We start from the raw sequence: 16042 nt of genomic DNA on the forward strand, positions 1-16042 counted from the left end.
GATCTATTTGTAGAAGAGACGTTTAGGACAAGAGAGACTCGGGAGAGACATTTACGACTGGCAAAGATGTTTAATCTATACACAAGAGAGACATTTAGGACTGGCAGAGACATTTAATCTATACGCATGATAGATATTTAGGACTAGCAGAGACGCTACGCTCCTGCATGCAGAAGCTGAACAACAGCACCACTAATGGTAGAAGGCACATGAACAGCGCCGAACTCACTTTCCAAGGTGGTCTACAAACTATTTCTGCTTCATATTAGACAATGTATTCTTCTAAAGTGAAATTTGCATGGCTGAAAGCATCGTAACACTCTTCGTTCTCTATCTGACTCTCTCTATCTTTCTCATACACACAAACAATCTCTCTCACTCCTTGCCCTCGGCCTGTTGTTTTATGATGCAACTGTTGTTTGCAATATTAGAATTCGTCCACAGTGTATCAATCTCGTGAGGAATAGACGTAAGGAGAGGATAAGAGAAATGAAAGCCATTGATCCACGATATGGAAGTAGAAAAAATCGGTAATATCTCCATAGGCAGTCGTCTAAAGCACAATCGCACAAAATAGTCCCACTACTATTACTTCGAACACAATCATAAACTCAACTGCATCATAACACACATCGTTCTTATTGTTTGATTCTCTCTACCTCTCTCATTTTCACAAACAATCTCGCACTTGTCTTAAGCACAACTGACAAAATAGTCTCACTGCATTCCTTCAAACACTTGCACTAACCCTCCCATAAACAGAAAGCTTGTTTCCCCACCTACGTGATGATGTCTCCAACACCAGACCCTCAATAGAAGAAAGGACGCACTTAGTCCTGTCGGAAGTCTCGCCATAAAGAACATCAAAGAAACTATTGCTAAAGAAAGGATTCATGCTGACAATAATTGGTGAAGTCTGCACCAGTTTCAACAATAGAGGCCGCTGAAATAACTTGAAGACGATTTAAACATTGAGAAGATCTCCAAAAGGATAGAAACGGTGAAAGGAAGAGTACCTTCAATGACGTTCTTCCCTTTCGTCTATTGTTGTGTGTCATCGACTATCGTCATTTTCATGGAAGGAGTCGTAAGAGAGGCTTGAAAATCCAGGCACGCATTCATTAGTCCTGCGAAATGAGTACGTGTACAGTCAATGAGAATGATACACAATTGCAAATCGAAAGAAATGAAAGATGATTGAAGACAAGCAAAGATGGAAACCTTTAGCAAAGTTCCCACTGTTTTTTTCCATGCATTCAACGGAGACCTCCATATCTAGAATGCACAAAAGACTTGAAGTGGATTACCTTACCCTCCATGCATACTTATATAGCCACACCATGCACCGATAACAACGTCGCAGAGTCCGAGAGGCTGGAGATAAGAACAAAGTGGTCGAATACTACACAATCTCCAGTGACCACGCTTTGCAATTCGGTGCAATCAATTCTCATCAATTTTCATGCATTACAAGACTGCAAGAACTACCGATCTCAGTAAATTATAGAGAGCAGCGGCTCCGAATTGATGGAGCCTTTGGTTCAATCCGCAAATAGGGTCTCTTCATCAATGTATTTGGCAAGCTCCTCACCTTGGAGAGCCATGCAAGTCGCATGCAAAACACTAGGAAATCAACGCACCTTCTCACAATGACTGCATGCAGCTGGCGCTCCCAAAAATGGCTGCTCTATGCAATAGAAATCCCAGACTTCATTCAACCATGCAGTCCTATTTCAAGCGTCGTAGTGAACATGCATGAGAATCATCGGCGAAAATACGAGAACAGGAGAGGTGGCGACCTGAAAACTTTAATTAACACTAATAAAAATCAGAACGTGCAACTAATGCTGTTAAGCCACCTATTATATGCTTTATTTGAATTTTCTGATGCAAATACTCAATTTCTGCTTTCCTAAAATCCCAAGGATGCTAAGGCTCCCCCCCCCCAACCCTCCCCAGGTAGGCCAAAAATGTCCATTTTCGTTTCTTCTTGAATCGCCTTCACTTAGACCTAGAGACGGCGGGCCAAAAAGGGATGAGAATGAAAGTTCTAGCTTGAGATGGAGCTAAAATTAGAGCCATGGCAAATGAAAGCAACATGAAATTGAATAATAGGAGGGACCAAGAAACTCCCAAGTCAAAAGAGAAGGCTCATTGGTATTAGTAGTTCTGTGATTAGAGCAGTAAATACGAGGTTAGTGATACTGACAAGCAACATTTGTGAGCCTTCTTGGTTGCTCCCAGCTTTTCTTTCTCAGATCTCTCTCTCTCTCTCTCTCTCTCTCTTCTTCTCCGATCGCTCGATTGCTGCTGCTGGAGCTCCAAAATCACAGCTCTAGTGAATGATTCCTCTCGCATGGCGAAGAAGAAACTCCCTGAACCAGTCCCTGCACACTCCGTTAAGGTTTTTTCCTTCCTCCTCTCCTTGCTTTTGTCGTTCCGCATCCTTTTTTTTGGCAAATGCCGCCTTTTCAGTTCCCCCCATTAGCATTCCCCTTCCATGGACGCTTCCAACCTCTCTTCTCAGTGACCACTCCTGCGGTCATCGTTCTTTGCTGCCGCATTTCTTCATGGCAGTCTCTTTTGGAACGATCTTATGTGCCAGCTTGTCAGGCCATAGCCAACCCTTGAAATTCCAAAATGCGGGATTAAAGGCTGTCTTGTATGCTTGGTGCAGAAACAGAAGAAAGAAGTTGATTCTGTGCAAACATTCGCAGAGAAGATACGGGATCACAAAGAATTGGAGTCACGATGGGCTGTTCTAGGAGATACAAGGGTCGAGTACTTCAGGGGAAAGGATTTTGCTACGTTGCTTGGGAAGCATGCAGAACTCACGAAACTACTCAATGCAGATCTTGTTTCCAGAGAATCCGAAGAGGACATCGGCAATCTTTTACTAAAGCGCAAATTAATAATTCGATGTGATCGAGTTGTGAAGACTCTCAGACCCGGGAAGAAAAAGCTTTCTAAATGGCCTGCACGGCTGGAATTGTTCCCTGTATGTCTCCAACACGATTAACAAGTGTGTTGTCTGGTTTTAATCAATGCATAAAGCAGGCAAGCTGAGAAGGTTTGCATATATGTAGTTTCTTTTGGTACTAATTTTAAGAACTTGTTTTCCAGGATCAAACATTTTCTGTAGACGACGCCTTTTTCGCCTGGACGTTTGAGAAGAGGCGACCTCTGTGGCAGACCGTGCTTTCTTTCTTAGTCCCGATTGTGACCTTGGCATGCTGCTTGTTTCCAGTTTTTCCCCACTGGTGCAAGTTGGTTGTCCTTTATGTATGCCTGGCTTTCCTCTCAGCAATTTTCAGTATTCTTTTCTGTAAGTTTTTGTCCTCGATGATCTCTCTTAGAAATCTTGCCCTTAGAATCTTGAAAGACGCACATTGAATCTCATATATAGACGTGAGCTCTTCTTGCTTATGCAGGGAACTTTTCTCACTTAAATCTGAGCACTATGAAGTATGAAACTTCACGTGGTGTACAATACAGGCTATAATTCAGATTGGGCGGTTCTAGCACACTCTCTAGGCCCGCCCCTTTCTTTCAGGAAATTGCTAGGTACAAATTTTTTGTGTGATGATACACTTACCAAACTTGACTTAATACTACTGTGTAGCTTAGCTTGCTGATCCACATAAGAATTAGCCATCGTGTGGGATGGAGAGTTTAGAACAGGTAAGTCTTTGGGGGCATTGTGTATTTGATGTATTTTTATACTATGGTCTACACCCACTGTTGGGCACTGATGACGTCAGTGGGGATGTCATAGTAGCTAGTCCCTGCTATGCATGATGGAGTTTATGGTTTTCAACCTTGTGAGTGACTATCATGAGATTGAAACTGCACTATGTTGTGTTTTTAGAGGATGAGTTTGGGAATGTTCCTGGATTCATCTAGGTATATTGATGTGTCCACAACTTTAAGCCATCTTATGTCCATGTTTATGTACGCCAGGTCAGGCGGGGGTGTTGCACACATCTTCTGCGTGGTGGAGTGCCTGTTCCTGTAGGGTAGTGTAGCCCAGATATGGCCAGCTTTGGGCTGGGCTGGCCTAGTTGGTCGCTGGACCCTGCTGGTCAGCTTGGTTGGCCAGCTTTGAGTCAGGTCGACCAGTAGGTCAGACCAGGCCGTGTGGTTTGGAAGGCTTTTGAGAGTAGGCCAGACCAGGCCGTACTTTCATTGGAACAAGGCCATCAGTCCTGCCTCAAAGAAATGGTTATTGTAACGAAGGATATGAGTGAACCTGAATTCCTGGGACTTTCACATGGGTTTCAGTGCCAACACTTTTACGAAAGCATAAAACTGTGTATTTTTAACCAAAATATCAATTTTCCAATCTTGAATAAGGCATCATTTTGTCTAACAGTGTTCTTGTTCATGGTAGAAACTCTGGTTTGCACATGGAGGCTTGCTTGGGTAGGCAGAGATGACGAGAGCCGAATTTCTCCTCTCTATGATGAGAAAAATTATTTAAGAGACGAGAATTGTAATTTGAGAACTGTCTGAAGATCATTCAATGAGCCGGCTTATAAAGCAGCTGACCGACAAGACTCCAAAGAAGAATTTTAGATCCTTGGAAAGGTGCTGGTCAGTGCTTACCTGGTCTTTCTGAACCTTGGCAAGTTTTGTGGCTTCTTTCCGTGTTCTTTGCACTCATTCCCTAACGATCAAACCATGCTACCATCTCTCTCTCTCTCTCTCTCTCTCTCTCTCTCTATCAGAGACGGAGTGTTTTCCGATGCTATCTTCACATGAGATTCTTTTGTTGTCCATGTTCCGGATCCTCGTGCATAACATCTACTTCTCTTCAACCTCAAAAGGACTTTGAGATTCTGCCCAAATTGCCATCTAGTCAATATTGAAAGCTCACACCCAGACTCCGGATGTACCAAACTTGCTTGTTTCAGCTATTGAGCTGAGCCTAGTTCAGGATACAAAAGTGTAATAGGTACAAGCTGTTGCGCAGATGTGTGCTGCTTCTAGCCAACAATGACCACAGTGTTATCCAAATTCCGAATGCTAGCCAACAATCATCCACTGTCTTTCCCCCTCTTCATAAGAACCTCACTACTCCATTTCGCGATGCTATTGAAAGTAACTACACTCTCCCACTCCCTATCTCCATACCCTCCATATGAAGCGTTACTTCTGAAGCCCTCTACACTGTCTCCCCTCTGTCTCTTTGCCCCGCTGAGATAATGACAACAGGCTTATGCGGACAACTTAGGCTGCTCAGGTCTTTGTAAACTGAAATGCCTAAAACAAGAACTGTGAAACGGCAGTAAATAGTCATCTATGCTTGTGACGTACATGCAATACAAGTAGCAGATAAGCTTTTGGCAAGCGCTTCAAATTGTTGCACTGCACCTCTCGTAGAAAACACAATTTGCTAACAATGTGCAGTGGCAAAGGCACCATGAACGTTGTTGCGCAAGAAAAGCCACGCATCTCGTAGCATTCTTACATGCTTGATACGTTGCCTTCCACATGAACTATACTTAGCCATATGAGAGGTTGTCTTGCTTCATTGCGCCTTCCACATGAGTGGTTGTCTTCTTCGTTGCATCTCGTATCATTGTTACATTCTTCATCTTCATAGGAGGAGGAAGGATGGAGGTGATTCGCGACGAGTGTGGCCTGAGATTCTAACAGGAATTCCATCTGCAATGATGGATCGCAAATCTCCACAAGCCCTCCAGCTGCCAGCATCAGAAGCACAATCTTTGCCAAGTCCTTGATATGTTTCTTGTATGCTTGGCAAATGCCCATAAACATCTGAACCTGGTAGGCACCTCCCACTCTGCGATATCTTTCACCTTGGCACAAAGACACTCTTATCGATCAAAGGTTTGAAGATCTAAAGCATCATATGGTTGAAGGACATGGGTGCCCCTGTGAGACCGAAGGGCATCACCATGAACTCATGCTGGGCTTTCTCTGTGCGGAAGACCGTCTTCTTGATATCCGGCTCATGAATCTGGATTTGGTGGTACCCACTCTTCAGATCAATCTTTGAGAACATCTTGGCTTCGTTCAGGTGCTCCAATATCCTCAGCATGGGGAACTTGCTCTTGATGGTCAGCTTGTCCAGTGCGCAGTAATCCACACACATTTGAGCTGAGTTGTCTTTTTTCTTGATGAAAATGATCGGAGCTGCATACGGGGAATTACTGGGGTAGATGAAGCCACTACGTAAGAACAACTCTAACTATTGCTCAAGACCCTCCTCCATCATTTTGCGGAGACGGTAAGGATGCTTGTTAGGAGGCAAGGGCTCAATACGATGATCCTCTGGCTGACTCTGTGGAAAGGTAGGAGGAAGGCTCCATGTGAGGAAAATGTCTTGGTACTGCTGAAGGAAAGCTTCCTGCTCGGGGGTCCTAGCTGAAACTTCTGTATTGGTCGCATTGACATAGACGATGTATGCCTCTCCTCCCTTTCGGATTTCAAGTGCCATATGGATTACGGAAATCAAAGGGTGAGGCAAAGTGTTCTTTAGCCAAGCGATGGACTTACCCTTGTGATCTGGAATTTTCAGATCCAAACCCTGGTTTTGAAAGTCCGGACGAACTTTGAACTGGTGCCACCATCAGGCCCCCAAGATGATGTCCGCTGCTTGAGTTGGTGCTACCTTGAAAGGACAGGTATCTGCCCATCCTCCTATCTTCAAAGTGGTTGCTGAGGCCACCTTGTTGCTCTCCTCCTGCTGTCCTATGAATGCCCCATTCAGGGCGAATTTAGTCAGAGTGGGTGAGAGTCAACCTGGTTCGCTGAGTGGATTTGGTAAAAATAGTGTCCTCGGAACTCCCTGAATATGTGAGAATAAGGACTTTTTGGCCGCCCGTCTGGCCGTGGAACTGGAACATAGTGGGAAACTGTTGAGAGTTTCCGTCCTACTGATCTTCGATCTCCTCTATAACCACAGTGAAAGCTGTAGAAGAACCACTTGACATGGCTCCATTTGCCTGAAGCTTCTTAAATTGCGGGCAATCCTGCTTTATGTGCCCTTGCTCATGGCAAAAGAAGCAGCGGTTTTCTTTGGCATAGGTAGCTCGGGCTGTTGGGTCCAAGTACCCTCCATAGCCATTGTCGTCTTTTGCCGTCGAGGTTTTCTTCTGTTGCCCCGTGCCGTTGTTGTCTTTCACCGTCTAGATTTTCTTCTGTTGCCCCGTGCCGGACTTCTTCCCTCCATTAAGAGTGGTGGAATCCGGGGGCTTCTTACTGTTGACCTGCTTGGGTCCTTGACCCTTGTGCATGAGCTCAAAGTTCTGAGCAAGCTCGTATGCTCACTCATAGTCTCGTAGCCAAAAATTATGGATGTACCACTGATGTCTAAACGCAGCCCATGAAGGAATTTGCTGAGCTTCTGATTGTCTTCCAACTGCAACTATACGAACACCTGAGTGAATTTCTTGGCATAATGTTTCACTGCCTCACTGTTGCCCTGGCATAGCTCATAGAACTGACTCTGGAGCGTGTCCAGGTACTGGGGTGGCAAGAACCATGATCAAAGATCTTTCATGAACTTCGTTCAACTGTAAAGAGGTGTATCCTTGTCTACATCATACTGGTCTTTCTGCCACTTAAGCCACCAGGTGACCGCCTTGCTTGTAAGGTGCATGGATGCACCGCTTGTTGTTCATAGGCATCTCTGATGCGAGTCCTTGGGTGCGAGGGAGTGTTCACGCTAGTACAAACAAAACAAAACAAAATAAAAAAAAGTAGGCATGTGGGCACTATCTACTAGTATAGTGGTAAAATGGGTGCTTTTAGATGCAAAGGAGAAAGCATAGATTTTTTTAGTGCATTGGGCTATGAAAGGTAATTTTAGCCTCGAAGGTAAAATCAGTCTCCATAACTAGGAATAGTTTCGGATGCATAAGTATTTTTAAATTCCTGCATGTCACACAGTGTGCATATGCGCCTCTCCATGGGTAACCGCTCTGCTCGGCCGCTCTCGATACAAAGTCTGTGTGAAGAGACCCGGAACTGCCCCAGGGAGATCCTCAGCGAGTGGGGTAGGTGAATCTGCGTGTCCTGGTGGATCAATGAAACCCTCCGCTGTGATATATAAGAAGTGATCTTTGTAGAAGCCTAGCTTCACTGGAAGATCACTCGGGTCCAACCATGTCCGGAATGTGTGTAGCTGTAGTAGATCCTCACGGATAACCTGGTTGATCTCATGTGATAGGAGGGGAGAGAAAGGAGCATCCATGCTGTACTAGAAAGGGGGTAGTCTGTCCATGTGGAGCCCTAGTCCTACAAACATCTCTCTGTGCGTGCATACCAACACCTCTGATCTCTCCCTGCTGGAAGTGCCATAGAAGAGGATAGTGCTAGCCATGGGATCTTGCTTTGCCCGGATGTGTAATCCCCATACTCCCTGACTCGGTACAGATATGTAATGACCTGAAATGCAGCATTTAGGTGTAATCGGGGTGACCCAAACTCCGCCCAAATGATCTGGCGAGGGATGGATGGCTTACCATGGATCATTCGTGATAACATGAGAACCTATAGCCGCTCCACCCTGGCCCACTCTGTATCTGACAAATTTGGCCCCCAACATGGGCTGCCATACATCCCTGCAGGGCGGACCAAGGAGTCAAAAAGCAACCCTTTGGTCCGTGGATCTTGAAAATGAGAGCGAAAGGACTATCTCTCAAGTCTAGCCAATGAAGCATATCCTCTGCTCAGGCGCGCCTGCATCGCGGGTCTCATGGTGAAGGTGGGTTCGGAAAAGATGACCCCCAGATAAGTGTATGATGAAACTACCTCAACAGGGGACCCCTCAAAAGTAAAATGCTCATTGCGCATTACGACTCGGGATGTATTGAAGATCATAACCTTAGTTTTACGCAAGTTGACCTTCAAATCATGAGACTCACAAAAGGATTGTAGTGCGTCAAGGTGTCTTTGGAGCCCCTCTGTTGAGGACGACAAGAGAGCCACGTCATCTGCATAAAGTAATATCCAGATCAGCGTGCCCGTGAGAGAGCAACCTACCCCACCCTGTGCCTGCATCACTGTCTCGAGCTCATCGATGTAGAGACCAATCAAAGTAGGTGATAATGGGCACTCTTGTTTGACCCCGATAGTGCTCATGATCTCGTCTGTCCATCCAGATCTTGTCCGGACTCTGCTTGCAACTCGCTCATAAAGTGCCATGACAGCCCAAATGATCTCCTGGTCGTAACCCAGATCCTGCAGGCGTCGTAAGAGACGGGCTCGCGGAACGGTGTCAAATGCTTTGCGGAATTCCACAAAGCAACAGTAAACCCTTTGCTTCCGTGCCCTTGCCTCCTTGATCATACATCTGAGCACGAGAATGTGGTCCATGGTCCCATCATCCCGCCTGAAACCGGCCTATCCCGTTGCTCTGAGTCCTCGACACTCCGCAAATCTGCTGACCTCAGAATCAAGTACTGATGCATAAATCTTGGACATGACATGTCCAATCATGATGGTCCTGTAGTTCTCCGGGTTCATGGGATCCCCTGCCTTGTGGATGGGTGAGATAGTGTTGATGGTCCAGGTGCGTGGAAACCCCAAGCAAACGGCTTCATTAAAGGGCTTGGCTAAGATCGGGGCTAGGAGGTTAATCCCATATGCAATGAACTCAGTGTATAGTCCCTCGTGATCCTTCGCTCGGCCATCATGAAGTTTCATTACGGCATCCTTTACCCCCCCCCCCCCCCCTAGTGAAGAGGGTGTAGAATGTGGGCCGTGGCATATGTGATAGATTAGGGGCTGGCTGATTTGGGATATCATAGAGCATGCATGCATAATCAAACCACACCTGAGTGTCACTGAGTGGTGGGGGGACCATCCCTATAGAAATCTCCGCCAGAAGTCCTTAGAGTTGTTACTGAACAGAATGTTCAGTAGCTCCTCCTCGTTCTGACGCACGAAGTCAAGTTGTTTTTTGTTTCGAAACTGAGCTGACGGCATAAAGCCTTACACTCATCATGTAGTGGGCCTCTGAAGAGGGATTTATAACTGAATGTATGAATGCCCAAAGGGCTGAATACAACTGTAAGAAGGGATGAAACCCTCACTAATAAAATGTAATGGGATGAAACCCTCACTACAAAACTGTAATCCTGGTTGCTGAGCTGAGGACTGAAGGCCCAGAAGTGGATCCAAGATGAGAAATGATGGACCAAGGGGCTGCCTTTTATAGGCCCCCTTGGGCCTGGAAATGGCCGACTCAGGCTGCTGCTGCACCGACTGGAGGTTTGCTGCTGTAGTGACCTGCTGCTGGGCGTAAACCAAGGGGAAGTGAATGTTATGTCAACTATAATCATGGAATCCTATGATTTGGTTATGGTAAGGTGGAGAACCATAAGGGCTCGACAGTAACTAGCAAGGATGGATGTTAATGGACATGACCACAAGGTGGAGAACCATAAGGGATCGACAATAAATATCAAGGAGGGATGTAATGGACATGGTCATAGGATGTTGAATGTCACATGTGTAAAGGGACTATGGTCTAGAGTTATCTCTTGGGGTACATATGAAGGTTCTAAAGGGGACTTTAAGGTAAGGGCTCAAAGGAAGGACACATGGCACCCAAGGGATGTCTCAAGTGGAGGCACTAGGTTCAGGGAGGGGTTCTAGAAAGAGAGCTCATCTTAGAAAGAGGTTCAAGAGGAGATCTCGTGAAGGAGGGACATAGGGAGAGGGAAAAAGATCAGAGCTCGTGTGGAAACCCATGGCTAGGTGGAAAACAAGCGAGAAGCCACCTCTTTCGTGGTCATGTAATAGTGGCCTCGTAAGTTCACCCACATTAGATACTAGTCAATCATTGAGCTTCGTGTTCATACAACCCCAAAAGTTGACATTATAGTAGTGCTTCAGCTCCCACGGCACTCATGGCAGTCAAGGAGGAATCATTGCAACTGATCTCCTCAGTGATCCATAGTGCGAGTTTCTTAGACAGCACTTGGAAAAGTGTACGCAGTCTTAAGGAAAGTTTTCCAACTTCATTTATGAGGACATAATTGTTTATCAAGGGCCCATCTATCCAGTCACCGGCATCGGCAGCCCTCTAGTTTTTCACGGTGCTCAAGGACTCAAAGAGTCTTTCCCTTTTGTTCATTGGAGCTTAAGGCTCCCACATTGAATACAACACTTGACCTGACATCAAGATGTGGCAATGATGGTAGCTCAGATGGGGCAGGTGCTCGTAGGCTTTGTGTCTAGTTTTTTGCTGACCTAGCGTGTCTAGAAATTAGAGTCACAGTCATGAATGCCTCATGATTGATTCTTTGTGAAGGAGTCTGTGATCTCTGGTTGTGTGAGGTGGGTCTCATGAGACTGGACGTGAGTCTTCCCTTGGACTTTATGAGTCTTCCCATTTCGTTCATTGGAGCTTAAAGCAATGCATCAAGACATTCTCCTTTGTTCCCACCTCATGTGTGTCGCAAAGCATGTAATCTCTATAATGTCAGGTAGCTGCAACTTCATGTCTTGCCACGTGGACTTTATGAGTCTTCCCATTTCGTTCATTGGAGCTTAAGGCTCCCACATTGAACAAAACACTTGGCCTGACATCAAGATGTGGCATTGATGGTACCTCAAATGGGGTACATACTCGTAGCCCTTGTGTCTAATCTTTTGCTAACCTGGCGTGTCTAGAAATTAGGGTCACGGTCACGAAAATCTCATGATTGCTTTTCTTGTGAAGAAGCCTGTTATCTCTTGTTGTGTGAGGTGGATCTCATGAGACTGGACGTGAGTCGGGTAGCCTCATATACGTGCAGCACATCTCTGCTCTTGGTAAACAATGACTCTCCCCATATCCATGTATTGGTGGGTGAAGAGACAGCGGTATCTCCCCCGGAGCTTGTAGTATCTATGGCAATGCATCAAGACATTCTCCTTTGTTCCCACCTCATGTGTGTCGCAAAGCATGTAATCTCTATAATGTCAGGTGGCTGCAACTTCATGTCTTGCCACGTGGAATCGGTGAGGTGAAGTCCTGAGATAGCCCATAGTGATTCATACTGCATGGTAAAGGTGAATTTGTAGGTGCCCTAGTGCTTGGATGAAACCATCGTTGCTAAGATGGAGGAATGCATTTTGTACAAGGCCATCGTGGTCGCAAGTGATAGCGAGGGGGACACCCTTGTCCTATGGATGTAAATCTGCCATAGGTTATCCTGAATGGTCTGATGAATCTCTTCTATGTCAAGCGCAAGCAGGGAGACTAGTGAGTATGGCAATGGTGGCAAATGATCGATAGAAATCCAATAGGCGATCGATTGTGATTACTGTAGTAGTAAGTTTTCGTCCATGTTGCGGCTTGCTGATTTTGTGATAAAAGTCCTTCTATCTTAAGTGCCGTGTTGCCCTATTAACTAGATCGTCTGAGCATTTTTTGCTTAGATTGCTTGTTTGGGAGAGACAAAAATGACATTGTATAGTCTGGACTAGCAATTGTAGCTTCAACGAAGAGAATGTAGACTACTCTTTATTAGCCTTCTCCTTTAGTGCTAGCCTTTGTCACAGCTGTGTCTATCCTTACCTCGGGAGTACTGATAGAAACTCTACGAAGACCTTTGTATAACTGGATGCTCAAGTATGTGTGGGTGTGTGGGTTTGTATAAGTGAGAGCATATGTTTAGACTCTGGTCTACTCTCCCCATTGGGCATTGATGATATTGGTGGGGATGTCATAGTAGCTAGTCCTGGCTATGCACGATGGAGTTTACGGTTTTCAACCTTGCTGTTATGAGATTGAAACTGCACACTGTGTTATGTTTTTAGAGGATGAGTTTGGGCACGTTGCTGGATTCATCTAGATACATGTATACAATCTTGCCTAGCGCTTGTTGATCTCTTTGTTGCCCACCTCTCTTGTCATCTCTTCTTTGTAGACTTTTGGACTTTAGAACATAAAAAATCTGAATTTGTACGATTGGATATCTTACAAAGGTATATCTTCTTTCATCAACTTGTTTTGTGTAGTAATCATTTCATTAGAACTAGTCATAGGGCTGTTGGGGTGGGGTGGAGGGGGGATATACAGTGCATTTCTTCAGTACCTTGTATTTCATCTTCCCTATTTCTTCCAATCTTGTGAGTCTGTTTCTAAGAGTGTCAATTTCAAAGTCTACAATTTCTGTTTGCAGTTGGAAGATATGCTATTGTGGGTCTGAGAGGCCTACCTTTCTGTGGTATGTTCTCCGGAATGAAATAGGTGTAGGATTGAAGCAACAAAAGACGAAGGTCGCCAGGAGATGCCTTTCTCTTTCTGTGTGAAGTGGAAGGGTAGCAAATGGGTAGAAGGTGACCAACGGATAGTAGAGGCTAGACCAGGCTGGGCAGATGCTGTGGGAGCTGATCAGAGGTGAGCCAGGCCAAAGGCACAACCCAGCTCAGAGTTCAGATTAATGCTTGTGGTTGCTATGTTGGGGTAGAAGGGTCGATGCCCCACTTGTGAGACCCCATATGAGGACCTAGGGGTCTTGACATGTATAGGACACATGGGTGTGAGAAGTGCCATGTGGGCACATAATGTAGGTGCCACGTGGGTAGTATGGGGAGCAGATGCATGGGCTGCATCAGCAGCCAGGTAGACTGCAGTATAAGCAGCCTTCTGCCATACATCTGGGGGGCAGATTTGAGGCACGGCGAGGCCATAGCTGTGGCAATCAGGCAGCCTAGCAAAGGGCCTCAAGCGGGAGGAGGATTGGGCCTGTTAAAGGCCTGTATCAGGTTGGCCAGGTCCTCTGTAGGTCCGGATGGGTCGACCCCAGGTTGGCCATCTGATCAGCCCTGTCCAGGGACCAGTCTGCCTGTTGTAGGGGCTGGGGGGCTGCCAGCCTGACTTATATGGGTTTTGTCCATTGATGTGGCATCCTAGGGAACATATCATCTAGAGGTGCTTAAACAATGCGACAAAAGGAAAAAAAATTGGAATTCATCAATGTGTGGATATGCTTGATTCGTAGGATATAAAAATCCTTGTATATGAATTTGAGTTCAAAATATAGGGGCACTTGCACGGAAAACAATTGGTATTTTAAAGGAAAAACTCTAACGACTCTCTTATTTGAATGAAGTAGTTTCTTCTCCTTTGTAATTTGTTGTAATTTTGAAATTAAAGAAGAGAACACTTTTTTCAATTGATAATACTAGACATTTTTGGGTTATGGAGTAAAATGTAAGTAATATTTTATGCATTCTTTTTTCATAAAAGTACTACAAGGCCTCTCCTCGGCCACTGAAGCTCAGTAGAAAAGGATGCAGCAGTGGGAGAGAGACCAGCAGGAGTAGGAGTTTTCTGTCCACACTTGTGGATCTTTATATATACTTCAGTTTGCTCCCTTCATGCCGTGTCTGTTCTCTAGATCTGAGTGGCTTAAGGTGGAGTTATTCTTGTAGATGTGTCTTTGAGAATTGAATGCTGCAAGTGCAGATTTAGTCTGGGGAAAGTGCTTCCATGTGAGGTTAGGCTCTTAGAAAGCTAGTCCTGTTTCTCTGACATGCTGCCCCCCTCCAGGTGTGAAGTGGAAGGATAGCAAAGGGGTATTAGAGGCTAAACGAAAGGGTAGCCTGGGCTGAGCAGGCGGGCACAGCGAGAGAGAGAGAGAGAGAGAGAGAGAGATAGATTTTGTGTTTGAGTTGTCTGGAAGAAATTTGATAGCTTAAGAGCCTATTCCTTGCAGTGCGGTGGGCGATTTTTGGCTTCATATGGATTTTGCTTGGCAAGAGAATCTGGTTTTTCCCAAACATCCTTGCAGAGGAAGCTACTTTGACCGAATTGTTCCGATTTTGGCCTGAACCAAGCAAAGAAGATGAGAAGCCTCCCAACTGGATAGCTCGTCTGGCTTTTGCTATGGGTACAGGGCTGATAATCTGGTTTTGCATCCATCACGCACCTGATGAGGCAGCTCGAGCAAGGTTTGTTTTATCTAGTCTCAAAATTAGAAAGCAATATGAACGATTTGGGCTCTGTGTTTTGTCATTCGAGTCTTTTAATGGACAATTGTAACTTGTCCCGCCCCCTCCCTGCAGGTATCAGAAAAAGGTGTCAAACATTATTGATGATGTTTTAGAGTGGTCCCCAAAAATGGCTTTATCTGGAAAACGGGATGAAGTTCTTGTTGTACATAATGAGACAATGAGAAATGAGACATCTGATGAAGTTTCTCAAGAATCGAAACCAGCAAATTCTCACAAAGCGATGGATGAGAATGACATTGCAGCAGTTGTGTCCGACACAAATGAAGATGCAGAAGTGGGCTCAACTAATCCAGATGTTTCTTCTGAACAGTAGCATTCCGTAACTTGCTATAATATCAAGATTAAGAGGCTATCCTTATGATCCTTACACACAAAAGCAAACAGTTGTATCGAAGGCTACAAGGCACATAACGTAATAGCACCAGTGTCTTTTGCTAGCTATTTTTTGCTTGGATTTGAAACTCTGATGAATAGATGTATATGATTTTGTCTGGATGGTAATTATATTGCACTTTGCAGGGGGACTTCTTTTTCTCTTTAGTTTGGTAGGAGTTGTCTCTTAATGGCTTTAAGCTGGACAGTCATGAAGTCATGGGATGAGCATTAAAACATAGTAGGGCTAGCACATAGCACATAGCATTTGCTCCCTTTATCAAAAGGCATCGCAAAGATATTTGACATTTTTTTATAATCAACTAGCATAACCTATCATAGCACCTTTTCAAATTTAAGTTTGAAAGACATGTGATGTCTTTGTGATGTACATGCAATCTTTCATGTAGTGTAGATATAGAGAGAGTCTTGAGCAAAGGTGGTTGTAAATGGTACAAAGGGATATAGTTAGTAAAACAGTGCTGTTTGATTGAGCATACAATTCTTATGTATTTACTATGGTGAATCATAATGTATTTTGTGCAGGATATAGAGAGTTTCCTGAGCTAAGGTTGAACATTCTCATTTACTATAATACTAAATCAGAATGTACGGATATGATATCCATGATAAACCAAGCTGATTGATTTTTCAAAAGTTGTGACTTTCTTGGAGTAAAAAAGAGCCT

The 16042-nt window shown here is 44.8% G+C and overlaps 1 protein-coding gene across 1 annotated transcript; it reads left to right on the plus strand.

Annotated features, from left to right (window-relative positions):
• The first annotated feature begins 2210 nt into the window (after nt 1–2210).
• LOC147904852 (translocation protein-like protein) lies at nt 2211–15574 on the plus strand. The gene is made up of 5 exons (XM_087395884.1): nt 2211–2404; nt 2678–2998; nt 3124–3325; nt 14685–14919; nt 15034–15574. Exons 1-5 carry the CDS (start codon nt 2357–2359, stop codon nt 15293–15295), a joined length of 1068 nt encoding a protein of 355 aa, XP_087252010.1. The 5' UTR covers nt 2211–2356; the 3' UTR covers nt 15296–15574.
• The last annotated feature ends 468 nt before the right edge of the window (nt 15575–16042 follow it).

The sequence above is a fragment of the Dipteris shenzhenensis genome, chromosome 2 (genome assembly GCF_047967505.1).
Source record: "Dipteris shenzhenensis isolate YYH24624 ecotype China chromosome 2, Dip_SZ_1.0, whole genome shotgun sequence".
Classification (NCBI taxonomy): Eukaryota; Viridiplantae; Streptophyta; class Polypodiopsida; order Gleicheniales; family Dipteridaceae; genus Dipteris; species Dipteris shenzhenensis.